The 12141-nt window shown below is 41.3% G+C and overlaps 1 protein-coding gene across 1 annotated transcript; it reads left to right on the plus strand.

Annotated features, from left to right (window-relative positions):
- Nucleotides 1–740: 740 nt before the first annotated feature.
- On the plus strand, nt 741–4218 carry LOC132602255 (uncharacterized). The gene is made up of 2 exons (XM_060315194.1): nt 741–1248; nt 3868–4218. Exons 1-2 carry the CDS (start codon nt 855–857, stop codon nt 3900–3902), a joined length of 429 nt encoding a protein of 142 aa, XP_060171177.1. The 5' UTR covers nt 741–854; the 3' UTR covers nt 3903–4218.
- The last annotated feature ends 7923 nt before the right edge of the window (nt 4219–12141 follow it).

Here is a 12141-nt window from a genome sequence, read left to right on the forward strand (position 1 = left end):
CCCGATATTCTGTTCACCCAGGGTCGACGAAGATGTACCATGATATCAGATGCCTATATTGGTGGGACGGTATGAAAAGAGATATAGCAGAGTTCGTTGCTCAGTGTCCAAATTGCCAGCAGGTTAAGATTGAGCACCAGAAGCCCGGTGGGCTATTGCAGGAGATAGAGATACCGACGTGGAAGTGGGAGATCATTAATATGGACTTTATTACAGGTCTACCTCGCACTCCACGGAGGTATGATTCTATTTGGGTTATTATTGATCGACTGACGAAATCAGCCCATTTTCTTCCGGTTCGGACCACCTATTCAGCTGAGGATTATGCCAGGCTTTATGTCAGGGAGATTGTACGACTTCATGGAGTTCCTGTGTCTGTTATTTCCGATAGAGGTGCCCAGTTTACAGCTAAGTTCTGGAGATCGTTTCAGGAGGGATTGGGGACCCAGGTGAGCCTGAGTACAGCCTTCCATCCCCAGTCCGACGGACAGGCCGAGCGCACTATTCAGACATTGGAAGATATGTTGCGTGCCTGTGCTATTGATTTCAGGGGTAGCTGGGACGATCATTTACCGCTTGTTGAGTTTGCGTATAATAACAGCTACCACTCCAGTATTCAGATGGCACCATATGAGGCTTTGTATGGCAGGAAGTGTAGATCACCGATCGGTTGGTTTGATGTTGGGGAGACTGAGTTGATTGGCCCAGATGTGGTCCAGCAGTCCGTGGATAAGGTGAAACTTATTCGAGAAAGATTGTTGGCAGCCCAGAGCCGACAGAAATCTTATGCCGATAAGCGACGTCGACCGTTAGAGTTTCAGATTGGCGATTGGGTGTTCCTGAAAGTGTCACCGATGAAAGGTGTTATGCGATTTGGCAAGAAAGGAAAGCTCAGTCCGAGATATATTGGGCCTTATCTGATTATTCGCAAAATAGGCAAGGTGGCCTACGAATTGGATTTGCCAGCTGACTTGGGAGCGGTTCACCCGGTATTCCATGTTTCCATGCTTCGTAAGTGTATTGGTGACCCTTCCAGAATTTTTCCTTCAGATGAGATACAGGTCACAGAGGAGCTATCTTACGAGGAGCAGCCTATAGTCATATTGGATCGTCAGGTGAGAAAGTTGCGGAATAAAGATGTGGCTTCGGTTAAAGTGCTGTGGCGGAATAATAACCGCGAAGAAATGACCTGGGAGGCTGAGGAGCAGATGAAGGAAAAGTATCCTCACTTATTCCCAGTACCTTCAGGTAATTCAAATTCTTTGTCTGACTATGTTGATTTATGAATGATTTGTATGTGATGGCTATAAAAGCAACTCCCCCGGATTTGAGTAAGATCCGTAGAACTAATTCAACATTCGAGGACGAATGTTCTTAAGGGGGGGAGGATGTTACGTCCCGTATTTTTATACATTGGGACAACCCGGATTAATTATGATAATTTAGAGCCAAGACTATTCCGGGATTCGAAGTCGGGACTTTTGACCTTTGATTTTATTTCGAGGCATAAGTTATATATGAAATTGTTGGCATTGAACACTTAGGAAAAATTTGGGACCACAATTCATAAATTGGAATTAAAAAAAAAATCTTGCAAATGAGGCCTTGTGGCCCTCAAATGGTCCCACACATTGTGTGGCCAATATTAATTGGTCCAACACATGTGTGGGCCATGGGACACATGGATAAATATTGTGGAAGCTTAAAAGATGACCTTAAGTCATCTTTACCACTTCAACACTTAGCAAATAAAACCAAAAGTTGAAGAGCTTCAACAAGAAGCTCACGGCCAAGACTAAGAAAAATCAACTCCATTTCAAGCCATCCCAAAATTATTTCTTTGTTGTAAACCCACTATTTTGAGGTCCCTAAGTAGCGTGGAAGCATCGTTGGAGCGATCAAATCATCATTTTTCATCTTTTGGAAACCCTAGGCTATTGGAAAGTTGAAGAAGAAAGGTAAGAACTCATTATGTTTTGTATGTTATAAAGGCTGTATGCATGTTGTAGTATGTTATAATGGAGGAAAATCATGAAATATAAAATGTTGGAGGTGAGTTGTGTATGTGGAGCTTGAGCCGTGTAAATGGGTGTTGTTGTGTTGTGATTGAAATTATGAATTAATGTCTAGTTAGTTGATTATGATCATTGTAAGGTGAAGAACAATTGAGAATCATCCATATATGTATATGTGTAGTGTTAGCCGAAAATGAGTCACCTTATGTGCCAAGAATTGAATTAGTATCGCTTATTGTTTAGCCGTCATCGCCATGAATTCTATGTTGGAAATGAAAGTTTATTGACTCAAATTGATGTTGTAAATATTGCGGACTGATTTGGAAGTTGTTGTACATTTAATGTAAATTGTGTATTGATGAAAATAGCATTGTTAGAATGTAAATTGTAGATACGAACCATGATTTGGAAATGAAGAAAAAGTTAGGGGGGCTGTCTCGGTTAGGGGCTGTTTCGGGTAGCTTGGGAAAATTTATGGATTGTTGGAAAAATTGTATAAATTGCTTAGAATGTCCTGAAATGTTTTTGGTATGGGTTCGGGTTAGTATGTGAGCGTATAAGCGTCGATTTTGGCTTGAAGGTAAGTCGTCGAATTGAATTTATGAAAGTTGATGAATGATGGAAAAGAGAGCTATTATTGTTGTATTACCTTTCGGATTGATTATTAATGTTGTTAGGTTGGTTGTTGTTGTTGTTGTTGATTGATACGGCCGAGTTAAATTCTCGGGGTAGCCTATTTACAGGGGAAAATGCTGCCCAAATTTCTGTAGAATTAAGGGCGAAATTGGAATTTAATGCCCAAAAAGTCTTTAGCTAATGTTTGGCATTTTATGGCTTGTTTATAGATCGTGGGCAGCCCGAATCATAGGTTGGATTTAGCTTGAGTTTGGATCGTATTGGATAGCGTTTGAGGTATGTAAAGTAACCTTTCTTTTGGCATGCCTTAGTTAAAGTAGGCCATGATGCGAGCCTCTAGGAAACTCTATTCTCGCAAATCCGAGCTTGTCTATGATTCGTATTTGTTTCCTTGGTATTCTTGGGCGCATATGCCATAACATTGATCCTTTTATCCTCGGAGTTTATGATTTGTAAAGATTTCATGAAAGTTGATTTTAGGTTTCAAAGCTTGTTCTTTAGCGATTCCAAAAGTTCAAACGCCCATAACTTCCTCAGAAAAGCTCGGATTGCTTTGAAATTTTCGTAGGTGTTTGTATGATATAAAATGAGTATGTTTTTCATAGGCGGGCTCAGTTCGGGTCTATACTCGTCCGTGGGTCCCGCGACGCCCTTTATGTAATTTCGGTAACTTCGGGAAGAAAATGTTGTAATTATTGTTCCGATTTCAAATATGACTATTTTACTTATCTTTGGATTTATGATAATGATTTTATGCATATGATTCCTCACTACTCCGCTCGTGCCCTATGATATCGTTCGCCGGTTCCCGGGCCGGTTCGGTTGTCGTGCGTATTATGATACATTCCGGTGTTATGCTGTGTTTATGGTTCACCGAGCTCCTCGCTCGAGGGCCGGGTTCCACATATGTTTGGCGTTATGCTGTGATTGGCGTTATGCTGTGTTGTGATGTGTGCCGGGGATTCGGAGATTTGAAACTTTCTGGTGTTATGCTGTGTTATGGCGCCATCGACAGACGGGCGACCATATTTTCCTGTGCCCTATGCATAATTTATACTTTGGAAATAAACATTTTGATATTTTTGGGATATGTATTATTTTCCATACTTCTGATTCAATTACTGTTCAAGACTTATTTCTGTACCTTCTGCTTTGCATACTCAGTACATATTTTGTACTGACCCCCTCCTCCGGGGGCTGCGTTTCATGCCCGCAGGTACAGACGCACAGCTTGGTGATCCACCTGTTTAGGACACCCCCTTCTGCTATTCGGAGTGCTCCTCTCATCCCGGAGCTTATATTTTTGGTATATATACTTGTTAGTACATTTATACATATTCGTTCATGGGTACGGCGGGGCCCTGTCCTGTCATATGATTCTGTCGGTCTGTTTAGAGGTCTGTGGACATGTTTGTGGGTTAGGGTCTTTCTGTATGAATGTATGTACATGTCGTTTGGGCGATCCCATACGCCGAGGCGGCCGGTCCGCATATGTTGTTTGGGCGACCCTATACGCCGAGGCGGCCGGTCCGCATATGTTTATATATTGCTTGGTTAGCCCTGTGTGGCTTTCATTGGTATTTCCTGCGTGCAGGGTATATTGGATAGTCCGTAAAACAAAGGAAACTCTGCCGAAATTTTTCTGGAAATTACCTAAATTTGAAATAAAGCCTTGTCGGCTTCCGCCATATACTAGAATGAGTTGATAGAATTTGAGATAATATTTAATAGATGGGTTCGGGTGCCCAGATCGGGCACTAGTCACGGCCTACGGGGTTGGGTCGTGACAGGTACTCTCAAATCAGCTACTGGCTCCTACGAGCCTGGATCAAGATCACCTCCCTGTCCACCTGTGGGCATGAACACAACGTCCAAAGAAAAAAGGACGTTAGCATGAACATTTTACTGAGTATGAGAGGCATACGTAATAAAAATACGTCAATGAGATAAAGGAAGCATCAATAGGGAGTAACTGTGTATGACTGTCACTTATAAAGGAAATAACGTATGCTGACTAACTTCATAATCATCACCATATCATATATGTATAAATGTATAAGCTGCCCGTCCATATAGGTACGGTGTGATAATAATTAACCTGCATCCAGGTCTCCCGCGTCCGGGGTATAAGTTGCCCACTGCAGTGGTGTGTCTGCCCGTGCCATGTAGGCACGATGTAATATCATCAATATGTACTCATCATAATGCATGTATAACAACTCAAAGATATCTATACTTTATCGAGGTGACATAAGGTCGTGAACCCCCGATTCCATTATGGAACATTTACAAGTATTCTGCCTCACCTTGGAGGAAATAGTAGATAAGGTGAGTGTATACAATAAACGACATCATTAACTTTATAGGAACATCATATCATGAACTCTGGAATCTCTATACTTAACTCATCATCATCATTATTGAACTCATAATGTATCTCTCATCTCATATGGCTATTCATGAATATAGCCTATTAGTTTTCCGAGATATAGAGGATTCATGGAGAAGAAAGAAAGATCATACCATAGGATTCATGTCATAGAAAGAAAGGACTAGCCTCACATACCTTTTATGTTTAACTAATTTATTGCTTGCTCGCTCTCCTTCGATGCCCACATTTCTACCTTCAAGAGAATTCGCATTAACATTAGTTAATCGGCTATAAGAACGTGCTACTATTCCCAGGAAAAATTTGACAGAATTTCCTTTATTTATACAACTTTTCCCATATTCTATATCAACTCCCAAACATTCATAACAACATTCACATTATCACAACCAATAATCATCATCCGTCTACATTATCCACATTTCACAATCTCACTCCAATTTCTCCATAATCATGGTCATAATTCATTATTGCATTTTCTCACATATAATACTTGTCCCACGTTCTAAATGTCATTCATAACATATATACAATCACAACACATCTATAATCATTACTCAATCCAAACCTTTACTCAACAATGTCACTATTCCCACATTTATGACCCATTTTCTATATCTTTCTACAATCCATGTGTTTTTAACTTTCTACACCTTAAACAATATGGAATGATCATAAAACGCACCTTATATTATGGATGAACAACCCTTGAGTGGAACTTTTCTTCTTGCACTAAAACCCTAACTCACATCCCTTGAGTTTTCTTGGTGTGGATGAACTTTTATTAGGTTTCACACACTTGATTTCGTGGTTTTTGTGTAGTTGATCATGGTTTTCCCTTGGTTTCTTGTGGATGAATAATGGAGAGTGTTCTAGAGTTTTCTTGAAGAGTGGAGAGTGAGAATGAAATGAAATGAAATGAAAGAGCGATCCTTATATCATTTTAATTCTAGTCCCGACTAGATTATACGGACCAACATACGGTCCATACATTTTATACGTGTCGTATGTTTGGCCGTATGTTTGGTCCAGAGAGGTATGACATTCTGGGCTAATTATACGGCCAGACATATGGCCATTATAATTTATACGGCTAGTATGTTGGGCCGTATAATGCTAGTTCATCCGAACTCTTTATCGTTGACTCGTTTGATCTTCAATCCTTATGGAACCTTCTTGACACTTGTTTGACGCCTCAATACCAATATAAGGGATGTTATCACTCGTCTCCAAGAAATCACTATGCCTTCATTAACTCGTCGTTCCTAATTCTTACCCGACTCGCAACATATCCTTTGCTTTCATTAACAACCTTCTTTCATTACATCAAATGTCTTTGAATCTCGATTAGGATCATCAAATGGTATTTCGTACTTATTGAAAGATCGTGTATGTCGTGCTCTTCGCTAGTCTATTCATTGTACGTTAACGGGAAATTTTCCAAGGCGTAACAATTTTCTTATGATTTGAGTATGAATTTGATAAAAGAACGTTTAATGAGTATGATGAGTAGCAGAACGAGTGGTGCTCGGTGGTTAGCCCCAGGTGCCAGTCATGGCCCCTAGTCGGGTCGTGAGAAAAGTGGTATCTGAGCAGTTCGGTCCTAGGAAGTGTCTACGAGCCGTGTCTAGTAGAGTCTTGTTTATGGTGTGTTGCGCGCCACGCTAATAAGCAGGAGGCTACTGGGCATTTAGGAAAAATGACCATCTTTCATCTTAAGAAATCGTGCAATAGAGCTGTATTATAAGATTTGCCCCTCTTAATAGTGTCCTATGGTTTCAGAAATGCCGCCAAAGGGAAAAGCTACAGCTGCCCAGAAGGGCAAGACTACGACGAAAAGGCGGGCAGAAAGAGAGCCGCCAATTAATGTAGAAGAAGGCGAGTCACATAATGAGGCTCCATGTAATACTTCCTCCACCCCTCCCAATGTAGAAGAACAAGGAGAAGCTTCAGCTCCAATTTCTCCACCGGTTGGTTCAGGTCAAAAAGTGACCGAGGCTATTCATCTATTGACACAGTTGGTTGCCACTCAGGCACAGCGGTAGAATGTGAGTTCGGGTCAAAGTCGGATGAAGACCCGCAAGGTTTTATTGATGAGATGCTGAGAACATTGAGGATTATTCATGTCTCCAAAACTGAATCTGTGGAGTTGGCATCTTATAGACTCCGCGATGTGGCGGTATTGTGGGATAATAATTGGCTAGCATCAAGAAAAAAAATGCGCCTCCTCCCGTGTGGCTAGAATTTGTAGATGCTTTCATCCGCCAATATTTGCCACCTGATGTCACGACCCAACCCCGTGGGCCGCGACTGGTACCCTAACTGGGTACCCGTACATACCTACCTGACCGAATTTCGTATCATACATATTTTTTTTTTTAAAACAGATGTTACAGAAGTAAGCCGATACAGATACGGCACGCGCGCAAACATATATATATATATATATATATATACCTGAACATGCAGACATTTACAGATAAGCCGATAAGGCTAACACACAGACGAAACCCGTAACCCACACATCTATCTACAGGCCTCTACGGACATACAGAATCATATGACGGGACAGGGCCCCGCCATACCCAGAATATCCATACATACAGAGTATACAGAAGACAGAAGATATATATACCAAAAGTATACGCTCCGGATCAAAGGAGCTCTTCAAACAGCAGAATTAGAATCCCTACGCTGGCGGCGTATCACCTGGTGCGTCGGTACCTGCGGGCATGTAGCGCAGCCCCCGAAGAACGGGGGTCAGTACGAAAAATGTACCGAGTATGTAAAGCAGAACATAACAGATATAAACATAGTCCGAACCGGAGTCACAGAAATATAACGAACAGAACCATAAATCAGACTGACGGACAGAGTCATGATCCAGACACACATACAGAACCGTATCCCATACAAATAAACAGAATTATGGTTCGGACAGACAGACAGAATCATAATACGGACGGACGAGCAGAATCAGAATCCATACGGACATACAGAATCAGAATCCATACGGACATACCGACGTAGTCGTCTTTCAGACGGACAGACAGAAGTATGTCAGACAGAATTATGCATGCAGAGTAGTACAGAGTCATACAGAATCATACAGAGGCATGTGCTTATATAAATATAGATAGCACACGCATACATTCATACAGATCCCGGCCCTGTCTGGGGGCGTGGTAACAGAACCCGGCCCTCTTAGTACGGGACGCGGTGGACAGACAGAATGGGATCAGATCATATGCTATCCTGGCCGCCATCCCTATACACAGATCATAATATCATACAGACATACAGATCCCGGCCCGTACGCCGAGGGACGCGGTGAACAATGCAGAGAAATATGCACGATAACAGAACCTGGCCCGGGATGCAGTGAAGGAGTGCATTGAGACAGACACGAACCGATAAATGAGAAACTACTTACATACAGACTCAACATACAGACTTAATCAAACTGAAGGGTGCCAAACGGCGAGTCAAAATCAGAGTATCCGGATAGTATGCATAGTACGCGCCTATATCCTACTTAGGGAGGCACGACAGATTATTATCAGAATCAGATTCTCAGATGTTCAGAAATCATTTTGTAAGAATTTCATGAAAATAGTTGTATCATAATCAAAATAATAGTTCAGATGGTTTCTGAGAAAATCGGACAAAACGGAAGTATTTAAAGTATTACAGAAGATATCGGGCCTTGCGGGCCCGCCTCGAACCAACTCGAGGCAACATATGTAAATTATCGCTAATAGACCTTATGAGGTCATCCATAATCGTTTGGAAGTGTTCCGACTCCGTTTAGGGAAGTTTTGCACAAAACTCACTTTAAAGGCAATTTGTAAAAAAATAGCTTCAATTGAATTGAAGGAATTGGAGCGGTTTTCCGTCTCGAATTCCGGGGAACGGAGTCGTACTTAAGGCTCGCGGCTGAGCCTACCACATCCAGAACATGCCTAGGAACATAGGGAAATGCTTCACATACCTCGATAGCGCCTTACGCTCGCTTGGCGTCAATCCCAATTTCGTCAAAAATCTAGAAATGGTCAAGTTTACCATTTGTTAGTTTCAAACTTTTCAATAATCCAACTTAACACATACTTGCCTACCGAAATTTCGGCAGCATTTCCTCTGTATATAAGACATCCCCGAGACTTAGCTCGGCTCAATTCATCAACACAACAACCCAGAATGACATAAAAACAACAATAGACATTAAAACATACACTATGGCATCACTAGCCATCTTTCGACATAACGAAACATCTTTCGTTTCAAACTTACATTTCCAAACCAAACTTATCATTTTCATATTCATCAACCATCAAAATCATCACAACATACGTCGGAGGCATATCATACCATTTCCACACAATATACACAAGATATGCAAAATATACCAACTTTCCATTAAGCCACTACTTATCCAATTTTTCCTAACTTTCAACATACAAGTTAATTATACATTTCCATCTTCCAAATTCATCAACAATAATCATAATTTGCCTCTTGATACTTTCATTTCCATTTTTACATAAACCATAACAAAGTTGCATACTTTCCTACAACAACTTGATAACCATTTTTCCAAGACAACAAGGATTGTTATCTTTCCATTCACTTCACCATAACACACTTAACATACAAACAAGATCAAATTCATACTCCATCAACACATAACCATACCACACGGCCACCTCCTACATTCTTCAATTTTCACTAATTCATTCCACTTTCATTTCTAATACAATTTCCACCACACTACAACTAAATTACAGCATGAATTCAAATCATCCAAGACATGTAATACATGTGCATGTATTCGGCCAACAAGCATACTTTTCAACACACAAAATTTCCATGTTTTTCATTCATTCACACATACTACAACATACATATACCTTCCATAACATAACAAAAGCATAAAATCCTTACCTTTCTTCAAGTTCTTCACTTTGCACTAAACTTGTCCTCTTGCCAAACTAATTGTACCAAGTTGTAGAGGACTTTGCACTTAGTAGTATTCCCACAAGAATTGAATTTTAAACTCAAGGATTAGGCTCCAAGAATTTTCTTTCTTCTCTTTCTTTTTCTCCTCTCAAACCCGAAATGGTCTTGTTCTCTATTTCTTGATTTTTCTTGCATTCTTGAACCTTCTATGGATATGTATAACCATATATAATATTACCTAATTAAAATCATGGACTTGGGCCCCTTTTTTTCACACCATGGCCGGTTGGGCCTTCCATTATTGGGCCTTGCTTTATTATTTTTTTTGAGCCCAAAATTGATGGCTTAATCTTGTAATTCATTAAGCAAGTTTCCAAAATTCCAATTTTGCCCTTGGCCTCCTTCCGTAATTCCACACCAACGTATTCATAACCTACACATTCATACCAAGAAATGTCCAATAGTGGCCTTATTCATCACAAGTCCATTTATCTTGAATTTTTCGAATAAGCGAAAATGTCGGATGTAACACCTGAGGTCCGCCGAGCTAGAGCGGATAGGTTCTTAAATCTAAGGCAAGGGAATATGAGTGCCCGGGAATACAGCCTTCAATTTAATTCATTGGCTAAATATGCCCCGACTATGGTGGCCGATATGGGAGATAGGGTACACAGGTTTGTGAGTGGCTTGGGGCCACCTTTGTTCAAGGATTGTTTGACGGCTTCGTTGCAAGAGGGGATGGATATATCCCGAATACAAGCCCATGCCCAGAATTTAGAAGGACAACGACATCCGCAAAGGGGTGATTGCGACATTGATATGAGCCAAAGCAAGAGGGCCAGATCTATGGGAGCAGGTAGTTATTATAGAGGGGGATCGAGGCAGACTTATTCTAGACACTCAGGCCAGTCAGTGACTAGTGCACCTCCACGATTTACGAGCGGGAGATTTGATCACTCCTTTCGTTCAGGACATGGTCAGAGTTCGAGGGCCTCAGATTCTAAGTTCAGGGAAGATTATAGTCAGAGGAGACCCCCAGTACCGCGGTGCAGCCAGTGCGGTAGATTACATTCCGAACAGTGTCGCCAAGGTTTAGATGCTTGCTATGACTCTGGCTAGGTTGGGCATATGATGCGAGATTGCCCATCGGTGAGTGGTAGAGTTGGGGTTCAGCCCACAGGATCAGCGGCTAGTTCCTCTTCAGTGCGCCCGGTAGGGCAGACTCCCCAGATGTCAACAGGTCAAGGTATAAGCAGAGGGGGATCATCTACTTTAGGTGCCACTCAGCCTCGTGTGTATGCTTTAGCTGGACAACAGGATCTTGAGTCTTCCCCGGATGTGGTTATAGGTACATTATCCATATTTTCCCATGATGTATATGCGTTGATAGATCTGGGTTCTACACTCTCTTATATTACTCCGTATGTTGCCGGTTGTATTGTGGTGAAACCTTAGCCAATTAAACCTTTTAAGGTATCTACTCCGGTTGGTGATCCTGTGATAGCTAGACAAGTGTATAAATGTTTTGTAATTGTGATATGCAATCGCCAGACCAAAGCTGATTTAATCGAGCTGGAAATGTTAGATTTTGATGTGATTATGGGTATGGACTGGTTGGCTTCATGTTATGCTAATGTTGATTGTCGAATGAAAGTGGTTCGATTTCAATTTCCAAGAGAGCCCGTGCTTGAATGGAAGGTTAATACGGCATCCCCAAAAGGTAGGTTTATTTCCAACCTTAAAGCAAGGAAAATGATAGCTAAGGGCTATATTTTTCATTTAATCCGAGTACATGACACCGAAGCAACGTCACCAACTTTCCAATCCGTTATGATAGTAAATGAATTTCTGGACGTATTTCCAGATGAACTTCCAGGCCTTCCTCTAGAAAGAGAGATTGACTTCACCATTGATGTGTTGCCGGACACCAAGCCTATTTTCATTCCTCCTTATCGAATGGCTCCAGCATAATTGAAAGAGCTAAAGGCACAATTGAAAGATTTGTTTGAGAAGGGGTTTATTAGACTCAGTTCATCACAGTGGGGAGCACCAGTCTTGTTCGTGAGGAAGGAAGACGGTTCCCTACGAATGTGCATTGATTATAGACAGTTGAACAAGGTGACGATAAAGAACAAATATCCTCTC

Source organism: Lycium barbarum, chromosome 7, assembly GCF_019175385.1.
Source record: "Lycium barbarum isolate Lr01 chromosome 7, ASM1917538v2, whole genome shotgun sequence".
In the NCBI taxonomy this organism is placed as follows: domain Eukaryota; kingdom Viridiplantae; phylum Streptophyta; class Magnoliopsida; order Solanales; family Solanaceae; genus Lycium; species Lycium barbarum.

Bases quoted from the DNA above. Each gene is read 5' to 3' on its own strand.
- LOC132602255 (XM_060315194.1), top strand. From the start codon at position 855: ATGAAAGGTGTTATGCGATTTGGCAAGAAAGGAAAGCTCAGTCCGAGA. The intron at 1,249-3,867 runs GTAATTCAAATT...TCATGCCCGCAG, and splicing joins CTTATTCCCAGTACCTTCAG to GTACAGACGCACAGCTTGGT.